General features: G+C 43.1%; 1 protein-coding gene across 3 annotated transcripts in view; it reads left to right on the top strand.

The window, feature by feature from the left end:
* The first annotated feature begins 2,302 nt into the window (after nt 1-2,302).
* shroom2a (shroom family member 2a) overlaps nt 2,303-15,594 on the top strand; it is a 41,963-nt gene continuing 28,671 nt past the window's right edge. Inside the window, exons 1-3 of one of the 3 annotated variants that reach the window (XM_034530738.1) lie at nt 2,303-2,325; nt 4,166-4,373; nt 13,645-13,793. In XM_034530738.1, coding sequence (XP_034386629.1) covers nt 4,173-4,373; nt 13,645-13,793 — 350 coding nt within the window. In that variant the 5' untranslated portion in view covers nt 2,303-2,325; nt 4,166-4,172. Of the gene's footprint in view, nt 2,326-2,509; nt 2,767-4,165; nt 4,374-11,029; nt 11,416-13,644; nt 13,794-15,594 lie in introns of those variants that run through there. The other 2 variants (XM_034530737.1, XM_034530739.1) reach the window with 2 other exon arrangements.

A 15,594-nucleotide genomic window follows, 5' to 3' on the forward strand; every position in this document is an offset into this window, starting at 1 on the left:
GTTGTTGTTGTTGTTGTTGTCTAAAAGCAATATTCCAGTAAACAGCTGATTGTGTCTCGGGAATATTATGGCTGCATTCCATTTAGCTGGTTCTGCTTTTGTTTCTGTCACGACCCACTGGGACTAACTGGGATGGAACCATCATCCATGTTATTATTTACAGCTGGGCTCTGATAAAAATGCATCTTCCATCGTGTTTATATTTGTCGTGTGCACACATATAAATGTATATATATATATATATATATATATATATATATATATATTTTTAAATAAATACATATACATATAATTACATTTATATATATATATATATATACACATTTATATATATATACACATTTCTATATATATTTTTTATATATATATATATATCATATTTATATATATATATATACACACACACATTTATATATACTTATATATATAATTATATTTATATATATATATATATATATATACACATTTATATATATTTGTATTTATATATATATATATATTTTTGAAATATTGATTAATGCAAAGTAAACAAGTAATTGTAGCATCAAAACTAATTCATGATTAATTTTGAGGTGACGCGTTTCATTCGTATTAATTTCATTCAATTAATAATAATAGAAAAATGAATGAAATAGGTGTTTGAGAATGTGTTTGTCCTCGAGGATGTACACGATGCGTTTTGGTAAGAATTTAATTTGTTTACAAGGAAACGAGAAAGGCTCCTCGTCTCGTCTCCTCGTCCAGAGGCCTCAAGGAGACGACTGAGCGTCCTCACTAGGTTCCATCCCTGCTCCCTCAGTCCTTAGACGTGCAGCTGGCGTTAACTGGAGGCCCTAAACGCTCCAGCGCCCCCGACCATGAATAGAATAAACGGTTTATGGAAAAGTAAACACGTCCTCTTCGTTAGAGCCCACGGAGGAATTAAAGTATTTAATGTACTTAAATACAACGCGTACCGAAAAAAACACACAATTTACAATGCAGGTCAACTATGTTTGCAAACACATTTATTTCCATTTGTGCATAAAATAATCAATTAGAAAGAAAGGAAAAAATACACATTAACATAGAGATACATGCAAATGCACTTAGAATATACATCAAGTTAAATATATATTCAAGTAAAATAATTAACCTAACCTGAAATATAATTTTTCTTTTAATTGAAAATTAAATATAATGGTAAAAAATACATACATATAGAAAATAGTTTAAAATAATTTAATAAAATAAATGTGATAATTCAAGAGAACAACAAAATAAACACAGTTCAGTCATGAATATAAATAAATACTTAATAAACAGATTGAACAATTAAAATAATGATAAGTACATATTATATGAACCTAACATGAAATAAAAGCCCAAAATAAAGTCATGAATACAAATAAATAGATTAAATTAACATACTCTCCAGTACTTACCAGAAGTTTCTGCTTTTTTCTCCTGAACAACCCGTTCTTGTTCCTTCTGGAATTCACCAAAAGGGTAAGAAAAAAGTCAAAATAAATAAGGAAATTGGTCACACCCATTTGACCTTATCAATATTCCCATTGATCTTCCTCCACCCTCTTCTTCAGGGTTTGTGCCATTTCCACGACGGACTCTGACAGTTTCTTTGAGGCGAAATCATAAATCATAAAACAAAGCAACACATTGCTGAGGGAACACGGATCCCAGTGCTGCAGCAAAGGCCACTAGGACCCATCTAGACCTGGTCCAACGTGCTCTAGATGTGGGAAGGAAACAGCAAAATCTCTCTTTTTTTTCTGCATTTACACAAATATAATAAAGTTGACACAAATCTGGAACTGGGTTTTAAAGAGTGTCTTGTCTTCTCTGGGATAATCTAGTCTACATTTGACCAGTCTAGGTATGGTGGTTTGCCCTGGACCTGGTCCATATGTGGGAAGAAGTACAAGTAGAGTTCCCCCTTAAAGTGCATACTGGGTCCACGTGATCGACCTCAGCACCGAAGACCTTCGTCCTTTGGAGAAGTTGCTTTAGATGGTCTTCCTCACTTCCAGCGACAGCAGTCAGCTTGGTGACGTCATCGTGTTTTCTGTCCCCTAGCCTTCGCTCTTAAACATACTTTAAATACTTTGACCTTCGCAATGAGACTTTCTTTTAAAACAAGTTCATCAAGATGCTCTAAAATAAGAATAACTGCGTTTCTTATGCCAGTTTGAAACTAACAGCAGCGACTCTGGTGCGGGTCAAACCCTTGCTTTCCGCGTTATGTGGTTAGGTTTGGCCCTCGCGGCTACCCGTACACACTCACTCTGCTGCGGGTTGTTATGGAAACGCACGACGCGAATCACTAACGTAAGTTAAATAGCTGTTTTCCGCCGTAACTCAACGTCTTTCGTCATTAAACTCCCGACAGTGACGGTTAAACTTAAAATATATATAAAATATATTTGTATTAGTTAATTTAACAGTTCTTTACGGGGGGAGGTGTAATGACCCGCTGGCTGACGGCAGGGGGCGCGCTTGAGCCGTAGCTCTTCCCCACTGGTTCTCCCTGTTGTCCGCGGACGGGAACTCTCCCGAGTGTGTCGGTTTGTGTTCGTGAAGTCGGATGTTACCGACTGAACCGGAGAAAACTGTCGGCTCGTTGTCCCCCGGAGGCCGTCCGGACCGCCACGCGTTCATAACGCCTCTCCCTCGACATTAAAACCGGCGACGGGAGATGGAAGTCCGTGTAACGTAAAGCGGGGGCAAGCTGTCGCGGTCGCCCGGTTGGTCCACAAGTTGAATCCACAGGTAAGATCTCTAAAAACACGAGTTAAGCGACGTTATCGGAGTGGAACTACGACACCGAGTTGTTTACTGTCACATTAAAGTGTTCGCTTCGCACGGAGGGCCGCGTGCATGCGCCGCGTGCGCGCGTAGGGAACTGGTTTCGGGCTCGCTGGTTTGTTTGGTGGCCGGAGAGAAGATGGTTTCCATTGTCGGGGCGCTTTAATTCTCCCACTTAAGAGCATTACGTTGAGTCCGCGTGCACAAAGACAACAGGTGTTTCCGAGGAGACACGAACACCTCGTTATACTCGACTCACTACACTTCCACACGCTCGTTTGTGTGCGTGTGTATTAATGTGTGGATCCTAAATGTATGTATATTACTTATATTTATTGTTATATATATATGTGTATATTAAATATTATGTGTGTTTATAGATAGTAAATATGTATATTAAATATTATTTTTATTTATGTATATTAAATATTATTTTTATTTATAATTATTTATATATATGTGTATATTACATTTAAAATATATATATATATGTATGTGTATATTAAATATTATTTTTATTTATATATATATGTGTATATTACATTTTTTAAAAATATATATGTATGTGTATATTAAATATTATTTATATTTATAGATATATAGATCTATATATCTATAAATAATGATCCAAACGTTCAAAACCAATCTTAAACGGAGACGTGTCTATTGTCTACATGATGTAGATTTAACACAATCTCTCACAATACTGACAGCTTGTATGTAACACGGGAGGCTTACAGTCAACATTACCTTAAAGAAAACCAAGACTTGGGTTCAAGTGGAATATGGGGCCACTGCTGGGCACGATAACAATAGCACTGGAGATACTTTTATTAAGGGAAGATGATTTAAATTAAGAACATATGTAATTGAATTCTTATTGTAGCTATGAAAGTAAGAAACATTGGGAAAGGTCACATCTTAAGTAAGTGAGTGTCATTAAGTGAGCAGCCCAAAACCACTGAAATAATGCTGAATTCTTCAAATTAGAGACATTTGTGTTTAAATGGTATTTTATAAACGCTGTAAACAATATTTTAAACGTGTACATTTAATTTGTTCTTTAATCCAAAGCAAATAAATCCTACCTATAACTTTTTCCTAAGAAGTTTATTTAAATGTTACTAAATACTCCAATAAAAGTATCTCCAGTGATATTGTTATATGTGTTACAACATATCCCACTTGTATACAAGTGTGTCGTCAGCATAGAGGTAAAGCAGAACATGCTTCCACATCATAAAAATACTACATTTGGCTCAAGATTGAGCTTTTTTTGTTGAGTCAACAGTGTTTATTATCATTTTGTGTCTGGACGTGTTTTCATGCTGTTTTTTGTTGTTTTGTTTCCTGACTTTTCCAGTGGTACCATGGATGCTGCGGGATACCAGCACGAGTCGCGCTTCACAGAAGCAGAGAGTCTTTGGCATGCGACATCAGGAGATCTGGATCAGAGGAGCAGAGATGGAGAGAGCTGGAAGCTGGTGTGTGCGTTCCTGTCGGGAGGAGCACCGTGGGGGTTCACTCTCCGGGGAGGACTGGAGCACCGAGAGCCTCTGCTCATCACCAAGGCAAGCACCGCAAAAACACTGTTTATGTATTGATCTTACAAATGCAGCTGAGCATGGAGGTGGCGGGTTCGCTGGATCAGGGCTGCCAGCGGAAAAGCTTTTCTAGGTTTCAAATATCAAAATGTCAGAAAGAGTGTATAGTATAATTACATTGACTGGAAGTTGCACCATTATTTTAGTTTTTGTTTGAACTAGACACTAGAATTAAATTATTAGACATAACTGCTTTTGTTTTATTAAGCAAATAAGTGTTAACGATGTTTTTATATATATATATATATATATATATATATATATATATATATATATATATATATATATAAATATATATCTATCGAAGCTAGATAATACGTGACTTTTTTTCACAACTTCGTCTACGGAGCCAAATGGCGACCATTGAGAGTAAGAAGGGTTAAATGTTCTGACCGTTGAACTGTTTACATTTTGTCTAAATGTGTCGTACAAGGCTCTAAATCCAAAAGATAAATATTCAACAGAATCGTAAACGTTATGGTCTGTTTGACTCTAAATGACCATAATTTACTAAATGAACATCATTCTGTATTGAAGAAGACTTGGAACTAGAGATTGAGACCAAAAACTAATGTTTACAATGTTTACTGAGGGAATACATCAAGAGAAGTAGAGTCATTTATATAGACTTCTATACAACCAGAGGAGTCGCCCCCTGGTGGTCAGGAGAGAGAATGCAGCTTTAACACATGAAGCATAGACTTCTATACAACCAGAGGAGTCACCCCCTGGTGGTCAGGAGAGAGAATGCAGCTTTAACACATGAAGCATAGACTTCTATACAACCAGAGGAGTCACCCCCTGGTGGTCAGTAGAGAGAATGCAGCTTCAACACATGAAGCATAGACTTCTATACAACCAGAGGAGTCGCCCCCTGGTGGTCAGCAGAGAGAATGCAGCTTCAACACATGAAGCATAGACTTCTATACAACCAGAGTCACCACCCCCTGGTGGTCAATAGAGAGAATGCAGCTTTAACACATGAAGCATAGACTTCTATACAACCAGAGGAGTCGCCCCCTGGTGGTCAGTAGAGAGAATGCAGCTTTAACACATGAAGCATAGACTTCTATACAACCAGAGGAGTCGCCCCCTGGTGGTCAGGAGAGAGAATGCAGCTTTAACACATGAAGCATAGACTTCTATACAACCAGAGGAGTCGCCCCCTGGTGGTCAGTAGAGAGAATGCAGCTTTAACACATGAAGCATAGACTTCTATACAACCAGAGGAGTCGCCCCCTGGTGGTCAGGAGAGAGAATGCAGCTTTAACACATGAAGCATAGACTTCTATACAACCGGATGAGTTCTAGACCCCTGGTGGTCACTACTGGGAGGCCTGAACAGAACATGCCCTAGAGCTTGTAATTCTTGGATGCCATGACTTAGTTAAATGGGTGATATGAGCCCCTCTCTCATAAAGTGCCTAAACACAGTTCAGCCCAGTCAGCTCTGACGTCACCCTGTATCCTCACGTCTCTGTTGACTGTGTAATGATTAACCAGAAACGACCTTGGTAGTTAATTTGACGTGGTAGGATTCCAGCCCCCGTTGGTCCCCGCTTGATTTGTATTTATTCTGTTGTTCGATCACCGTTTCCTGTATTGACCCAAAAGCGGTCCAAAGTCCAACTCCGATGGCCGAAACTCGGCATCTGGGGCGCCACGCGGGGTCAGAGCGCCACCGTCTTCGCACCGCCACCGACGCTTCTTACCAGTACATAATTCAAATTGGAAGAATTCTGACCATTTTAAGTCTTTAAGCCGTAATCGGGGATCACGTTGGGCGGCGTGAACCAATGCCCGGTTGGGCTCCGGTTCCTTGGATTTGATATTGAATTGACGGGATTTCACTGTTAACGTGTCCCCACATCGTCACCCCAAGGACCAACGAAACCTGGACCCATCCGACGGTGAGATCCGAGTCCCTCAGAGCTCTTTGAGGCGTCTTTACTCCGAGCTTTGTTTTTATATAATCACAAACCCGTTGTTAGGTATCTTTGAGTAGTTTCCCGAGTCCTGGCTGTGTTTATTAGATTCCACCTGGACCGTTAGCGTTCTCATATGTCTCCCCGGGTCGGAGGGTAGCTCGTGGTACCAGCAGCGCTGGAGGAATGCAGGAGCTGCGTTTGAATTTCTAAATGTATAAATTATCTGTGACAGCCTGAAGCCCGTTGGAATGGCATGACGGGATAAATGAAGTGAGGATTAGGGATTGGCTCTCAGAGTAACCATTGATTTACAAAGGTAGTCAGAGGTATTTTCTGTTATTTGGATCCAGTAAAGCTACTATTGCCTTTAGGAACAAGAACAACCCAGTAGCCTGTCGCGAGGTCTACAGAGTCTACCACCATGGATGAAATGTTGTCGTCTGTAATGACATGAACGTAGAACCCCTCTCACTGCTCTTTGTTCCTTATCTGCTCCTCTTTTGTTCACGTGGCTAAAGTAAAGGAATAATCCCGTTAACGTGCAGCCATCCATACTTCAATTAACGTGAAAGAATACACGCTAAAGAACGCTGCTGTAATCTGAATAATATCAACATGCAAACTGAAATATGCTGTTTGAGTGACACATATTGTCCTCTTGGAATATTTAGTGCATGTGAATGAGTCAACGACGATGTTTATATGCTTTATAATCTCTTAACGGGGTTAATGAAACTGAATATTCCACAAATCGTCCCGTTTACATGCAGCAGTTCATATCCAGAACATAAAATGACGTCATCGTCACCATTGAATCCCACGTGGACGCCATCGTCTTCTGTGTTTGACGGCTTGATGTCCTCACGTGTTGTGATCAGGAGACAGAAAAGTGGAACATCGGACTCCACTTGTGACATTTTGCCTCTTTGTGTCAAATGTCTTCAACGCGTGTTCCAGCGGTGGAGAACTTGATGAACCTCGTGAACTCAGACATGTCCAGAGAAAGATGATAGAAGCTGAAGGACACGTATCACATGAGGACATGAAGCTGAAGGACTCATATCACATGAGGACATGAAGCTGAAGGACACATATCACATGAGGACATGAAGCTGAAGGACACGTATCACATGAGGACATGAAGCTGAAGGACACGTATCACATGAGGACATGAAGCTGAAGGACACATATCACATGAGGACATGAAGCTGAAGGACACATATCACATGAGGACATGAAGCTGAAGGACACATATCACATGAGGACATGAAGCTGAAGGACTCATATCACATGAGGACATGAAGCTGAAGGACTCATATCACATGAGGACATGAAGCTGAAGGACACGTATCACATGAGGACATGAAGCTGAAGGACACGTATCACATGAGGACATGAAGCTGAAGGACACATATCACATGAGGACATGAAGCTGAAGGACACATATCACATGAGGACATGAAGCTGAAGGACACATATCACATGAGGACATGAAGCTGAAGGACTCATATCACATGAGGACATGAAGCTGAAGGACTCATATCACATGAGGACATGAAGCTGAAGGACTCATATCACATGAGGACATGAAGCTGAAGGACACATATCACATGAGGACATGAAGCTGAAGGACTCATATCACATGAGGACATGAAGCTGAAGGACTCATATCACATGAGGACATGAAGCTGAAGGACACATATCACACATGAGGACATGAAGCTGAAGGACACATATCACATGAGGACATGAAGCTGAAGGACACATATCACATGAGGACATGAAGCTGAAGGACACATATCACATGAGGACATGAAGCTGAAGGACTCATCACATGAGGACATGAAGCTGAAGGACACATATCACATGAGGACATGAAGCTGAAGGACTCATATCACATGAGGACATGAAGCTGAAGGACACATATCACATGAGGACATGAAGCTGAAGGACACATATCACATGAGGACATGAAGCTGAAGGACTCATATCACATGAGGACATGAAGCTGAAGGACTCATATCACATGAGGACATGAAGCTGAAGGACACATATCACATGAGGACATGAAGCTGAAGGACACATATCACACATGAGGACATGAAGCTGAAGGACACATATCACATGAGGACATGAAGCTGAAGGACACATATCACATGAGGACATGAAGCTGAAGGACACATATCACATGAGGACATGAAGCTGAAGGACACATATCACATGAGGACATGAAGCTGAAGGACACATATCACATGAGGACATGAAGCTGAAGGACTCATATCACATGAGGACATGAAGCTGAAGGACACGTATCACATGAGGACATGAAGCTGAAGGACTCATATCACATGAGGACATGAAGCTGAAGGACACATATCACATGAGGACATGAAGCTGAAGGACACATATCACATGAGGACATGAAGCTGAAGGACACATATCACATGAGGACATGAAGCTGAAGGACTCATATCACATGAGGACATGAAGCTGAAGGACACGTATCACATGAGGACACGTATCACATGAGGACATGAAGCTGAAGGACACATATCACATGAGGACATGAAGCTGAAGGACACATATCACATGAGGACATGAAGCTGAAGGACACATATCACATGAGGACATGAAGCTGAAGGACACGTATCACATGAGGACATGAAGCTGAAGGACTCATATCACATGAGGACATGAAGCTGAAGAACTCATATCACATGAGGACATGAAGCTGAAGGACACATATCACACATGAGGACATGAAGCTGAAGGACACATATCACACATGAGGACATGTCTATAGAATGATGATAGACCCGAAGGACTACTTAAGAACCACGGTGGTCTTTGTCTTCGTTCCTCCAGCTATCTTCTCCTGCAGCCACGGTCCATTTGACCGTTTCTCAGATTACAGCCTTTTTCTGTTTTTTAGCAGTAAAGAATGCTCACTTGGCATTTACATTTCTTCCTTTTTATTACTTATGATGACGTTCACGTCGTTCTGGTTTCCCAGTGAGCTTTGAGGACTCACACCGGGGCCTTAAAACGTGTTAGTTTTATTGTGTGCTTTCTCTCCCATTGCTAATAATAAGTATTTTTCTTTTTTTTTAAGTATAACAAAAAATCCCACAGCTTATTGAGAGGTTTAGAGTATTGGTAAAAACAAAAAAAATATCCTGGATCTAATTAAAATTCTTCACATTCCTGTCATAGCTCAGGTTATGCTCAAGGTCTTCGTGGTCTTAAAGTCCTGAGTCCCAATAAACTTATATAATCCTGTTTTACACAACACAGCTGGGCATGCACCTCATACATATATTATCCTGTAACATTTTATACGGAGCAAAAATTCAGTTTGCTCTCAAAAGAACCAGCGCTGCACAACTCTGTGTTCCTACACGCTGCAGTAAATCACCTACAGATAAACAGGTTTTACCAATTATTGAATCCTTTGTGTGACGACCTTGTGGGCTCGATTTGACTGTTTTGGTTTTTTTTAGGATTGCTCAACCACTGGGATAAAGTTGATTCATAGAGAAAAGGGTTCGGTCTCATGGCGTAAGAACGAATCAGGTTTGAGTCTATGCTTCATGTGTTAAAGCTGCATTCTCTCTCCTGACCACCAGGGGGCGACTCCTCTGGTTGTATAGAAGTCTATGCTTCATGTGTTAAAGCTGCATTCTCTCCCCTGACCACCAGGGGGCGACTACTCTGGTTGTATAGAAGTCTATGCTTCATGTGTTAAAGCTTCATGTGTTAAAGCTGCATTCTCTCCCCTGACCACCAGGGGGCGACTCCTCTGGTTGTATAGAAGTCTATGCTTCATGTGTTAAAGCTGCATTCTCTCTCCTGACCACCAGGGGGCGACTCCTCTGGTTGTATAGAAGTCTATGCTTCATGTGTTAAAGCTGCATTCTCTCCCCTGACCACCAGGGGGCGACTACTCTGGTTGTATAGAAGTCTATGCTTCATGTGTTAAAGCTTCATGTGTTAAAGCTGCATTCTCTCCCCTGACCACCAGGGGGCGACTCCTCTGGTTGTATAGAAGTCTATGCTTCATGTGTTAAAGCTGCATTCTCTCTCCTGACCACCAGGGGGCGACTCCTCTGGTTGTATAGAAGTCTATGCTTCATGTGTTAAAGCTGCATTCTCTCCCCTGACCACCAGGGGGCGACTACTCTGGTTGTATAGAAGTCTATGCTTCATGTGTTAAAGCTGCATTCTCTCTCCTGACCACCAGGGGGCGACTCCTCTGGTTGTATAGAAGTCTATGCTTCATGTGTTAAAGCTGCATTCTCTCTCCTGACCACCAGGGGGCGACTCCTCTGGTTGTATAGAAGTCTATGCTTCATGTGTTAAAGCTGCATTCTCTCTCCTGACCACCAGGGGGCGACTCCTCTGGTTGTATAGAAGTCTATGCTTCATGTGTTAAAGCTGCATTCTCTCTCCTGTCCACCAGGGGGCGACTCCTCTGGTTGTATAGAAGTCTATATAAATGACTCTACTTCTCTTGATGTATTCCCTCAGTAAACATTGTAAACATTAGTTTTTGGTCTCAATCTCTAGTTTCAAGTCTTCTTCAATACAGCGTGATGTTCATTTAGTAAATTATGGACATTTAGAGTCAAACAGACCATAAAGCAGGGGAGGCTTTAGGGGCGGGGCTACACGGTGATTGACAGGTCTCTACCAGAGACGTATACGGCGTCTCCACGTCGCTCCTCCTCAGTCAAAATATGGTCACTTCCTGTTCACTGGACCCAAAAAAAGAAAAGACGGCGACGCCACGAACCAATGAGGTGACGCCATGACTACGATCGTGCGTCAATTAGTGCAGCGTTGTGGCGAGTCAGAGTGGGAGCGTCACTTAAACGGCCCCATTATGGGATGTCGTGCCGCTATTGTCTGCTAAAGCACGTCAGATTAAAGGCCTCTGTGCAGAGGTCAGGCGGGTGCGTCTGTCGGCAGGAAGGACGCATCCCCCCCATCTGGGCCACATCCTCCCCCCCAACGGCTATTTCTGAGGATACTCGGGCATCCGGGATGGCTGCAGTGTGACTGATACGGCCTGGAGGAAGATGGTAAACAAAGGGCCGCCGTCTCCTGCCCCCATGTTGTGTTAACTCTCTTTTATTTATTTGTTGTTGTTTTTATTTACATTCTCTCTCATCGTGGAGCCTTGTTTCCTGTTACTGAATCGTTGTCCCGTTGTGAACGCGTTAAGTTGAGTTCATATGTTGAAGCGGAGGTGTTTTCGTGTCCATTTGTAAACACGGTAACTCGACTGTGAGGGCGTCGGTCGGTGATCCGGTTCCTCTACAAAACCCAGCAGCACCAGGACCAGCACCACCATATCGGGACCGGCTCAGGAACCCAGCCAGTCATCGTAAAACCAGTCCGGCTTTCCAAACAGGAGAAAATGAAAAGGGGCTTTTTGATTGGAGGCGTCTTGGCTCTGGTTGTGTGTGCACAGGGTAACGGTCTGTAAATGTACACATACCTCTGTGGTTGAGTCATGCCCCCCCCCCCCCCCCCCCCCCCGTGTGTTGACATGCCAACGGAGCTCCTGGTATCTGAACCTCAGCGCTGACGGCTCTGACCTCGGTTCTCTGTTTGAGATCTCACAGGCTGACGGGAAGCGGGCCAGCGAGCGCCGGCGGTGCTTCCCCTCGGCCGCCGTGTTGTTGCAGGTGCCTCCGACAGACGGGCATCGGGCCGCCGGCTCTGGACGGCAGCTCTTTAGTAACGGGCCTTCCTGCCGTTCGCTCTGGGATCTGTTTCTTCTGTACGGATCGAATGTATTCACGACGACAGCCGAGCGTTTGGTTTTGATCCATCGACTCCCTTAAAGAATTCATAATAGCTAGTTGTGGTTTATAATATTGGTTCATACATTTGGCATTCACGCCTTTTTATTTAAATGATTTACCTTGTTATTGAAGTCGACTGAACCTAGAAAACATCTCAAACGATCTCGTATGTACAAAGACGACATCCTAATGTGTACAATGTGTGTTCTCGTCCCCTGGATTCACACGAGTGAGGCTACGTCACGCGGTCCCGTGAGCAGAACCTGCTCCACGGTAGGCTTTAGGCCTCCAGGAAACATCGGGGGCTTTGCTTATCGCAGCTCTTAAAGAACCGAGGAGCAGCACCGAGGAGCAGCACCGAGGAGCAGCACCGAGGTCGCGTGATCTCTTTCACAACAGCGAGGTGGGAACCTCTTGGACCTTTTCGTAAACTGTATATTCTCTACGGCGCCGTCAGCCACTCGGATGAATATAAATATTTAGCACGATGTGCGTTAGAGGCACGGTCCGTCTGTCCCACCGCGGTAACGCTCTCATTCCAGACGGTCGGACGTCCTCTGGTGTCCTCACCCGTCCCACAGAAGCCTTCACTCTGGCAAGCCTCGAGTTCAGCATTTGGCCGCCGCCATCTTGGATTTTTGTCTGACATAGAGACGCCATATACGCCGCTGTTAGAGACCTTGTATCCACGCCCTAAAGCATACCCTGCTTTAAGCATTGACTTCTATACAACCAGAGGAGTCGCCCCCTGGTGGTCAGTAGAGAGAATGCAGCTTTAACACATGAAGCATCGACTTCTATACAACCAGAGGAGTCGCCCCCTTGTGGTCAGTAGAGAGAATGCAGCTTTAACAAATGAAGCATAGACTTCTATACAACCAGAGGAGTCGCCCCCTGGTGGTCAGTAGAGAGAATGCAGCTTTAACACATGAAGCATCGACTTCTATACAACCAGAGGAGTCGCCCCCTGGTGGTCAGTAGAGAGAATGCAGCTTTAACACATGAAGCATCGACTTCTATACAACCAGAGGAGTCGCCCCCTGGTAGTCAATGGAGAGAATTCAGCTTTAACAAATGAAGCATAGACTTCTATACAACCAGAGTAGTCGCCCCCTGGTGGTCAGTAGAGAGAATGCAGCTTTAACACATGAAGCATAGACTTCTATACAACCAGAGGAGTCGCCCCCTGGTGGTCAGGAGAGAGAATGCAGCTTTAACACATGAAGCATAGACTTCTATACAACCAGAGGAGTCGCCCCCTGGTGGTCAGGAGAGAGAATGCAGCTTTAACACATGAAGCATAGACTTCTATACAACCAGAGGAGTCGCCCCCTGGTGGTCTGTAGAGAGAATGTAGCTTTAACACATGAAGCATAGACTTCTATACAACCAGAGGAGTCGCCCCCTGGTGGTCAGTAGAGAGAATGCACCTGTAGCTCCCTGAAACACCTCGGTATGTGTGTGTTCTTAAATTGTCCCTCTGCTGTGTTCGTGCTCCAGGTGGAGGAGGGCAGCAAGGCGGCGTCCGTGAGTCTCCAGGTGGGAGACGAGCTCGTCAACATCAACGAGATCCCCCTGAGCGGCTTCAGACAGGAGGCCATCTGCCTGGTGAAAGGCTCCCACAAGACCCTCAGCCTGGTGGTGAAAAGGTAGGTAACCGATCCCCCCCCCCCCCCGGCAGCCAGACGGGTGCCGTTTCAACCGGGTTGCGTCGGTTCGAAGTCAGCCAGAGGTCACACAGATTGTGACACGGTTTCTCTCCCGTTCAAGTTGACTCGAGGTCGCAGGTGACATCATCTGCAGGCAAGGCAGGCGTGGGAAGAACAAACAGAAAAAAAGGAAGTTGCATTACAAATGTGGCGCTGACTCAGCCTCACACCCTCCAGCACAGGTGTGCATTGTTGTCCTGAGTCCACGCCGCAGTCGTCTTGTCCCTGAGACTGATTGACTCCAAGGCACTTAACCCATGAATCATTGTGTGTGTGTGTGTGTGTGTGTGTGTGTGTGTGTGTGTGTGAGAGAGAGAGAGAAACACTGCTCCCATTGTCTCCCTGTGTGCGTCCGCATTGCTCTGCGTATTGTTTCATATCATAACGTAATCCCTGAGCACACTCCTCCGTACAAGGAAGTCCATTCAGAGTTTATCTCTCCACGAGGACGTGTGCTGAGTCTGTTATTGTCCTTTTTAAGGTCTATTAAAGGACGTGTGCTGAGTCTCTTATTGTCCTTTTTAAGGTCTATTAGAGGACGTGTGCTGAGTCTCTTATTGTCCTTTTTAAGGTCTATTAGAGGACGTGTTCTGAGTCTGTTATTGTCCTTTTTAAGGTCTATTAGAGGACGTGTGCTGAGTCTCTTATTGTCCTTTTTAAGGTCTATTAGAGGACGTGTTCTGAGTCTGTTATTGTCCTTTTTAAGGTCTATTAGAGGACGTGTGCTGAGTCTCTTATTGTCCTTTTTAAGGTCTATTAGAGGACGTGTGCTGAGTCTCTTATTGTCCTTTTTAAGGTCTATTAGAGGACGTGTTCTGAGTCTGTTATTGTCCTTTTTAAGGTCTATTAGAGGACGTGTTCTGAGTCTGTTATTGTCCTTTTTAAGGTCTATTAAAGGACGTGTGCTGAGTCTCTTATTGTCCTTTTTAAGGTCTATTAGAGGACATGTTCTGAGTCTCTTATTGTCCTTTTTAAGGTCTATTAGAGGACATGTTCTGAGTCTCTTATTGTCCTTTTTAAGGTCTATTAGAGGACGTGTGCTGAGTCTCTTATTGTCCTTTTTAAGGTCTATTAGAGGACGTGTTCTGAGTCTGTTATTGTCCTTTTTAAGGTCTATTAGAGGACGTGTGCTGAGTCTCTTATTGTCCTTTTTAAGGTCTATTAGAGGACGTGTTCTGAGTCTGTTATTGTCCTTTTTAAGGTCTATTAGAGGACGTGTTCTGAGTCTCTTATTGTCCTTTTTAAGGTCTATTAGAAGACGTGTGCTGAGTCTCTTATTGTCCTTTTTAAGGTCTATTAGAGGACGTGTTCTGAGTCTCTTATTGTCCTTTTTAAGGTCTATTAGAGGACGTGTGCTGAGTCTCTTATTGTCCTTTTTAAGGTCTATTAGAGGACGTGTTCTGAGTCTGTTATTGTCCTTTTTAAGGTCTATTAGAGGACATGTTCTGAGTCTCTTATTGTCCTTTTTAAGGTCTATTAGAGGACGTGTTCTGAGTCTGTTATTGTCCTTTTTAAGGTCTATTAGAGGACGTGTTCTGAGTCTGTTATTGTCCTTTTTAAGGTCTATTAGAGGACGTGTGCTGAGTCTCTTATTGTCCTTTTTAAGGTCTATTAGAGGACGTGTGCTGAGTCTGTTATTGTCCTTTTTAAGGTCTATTAGAGGACGTGTTCTGAGTCTCTTATTGTCCTTTTTAAGGTCTATTAGAGGACGTGTTCTGAGTCTCTTATTGTCCTTTTTAAG

The sequence above is a fragment of the Cyclopterus lumpus genome, chromosome 4, assembly GCF_009769545.1.
Source record: "Cyclopterus lumpus isolate fCycLum1 chromosome 4, fCycLum1.pri, whole genome shotgun sequence".
NCBI lineage: Eukaryota > Metazoa > Chordata > Actinopteri > Perciformes > Cyclopteridae > Cyclopterus > Cyclopterus lumpus.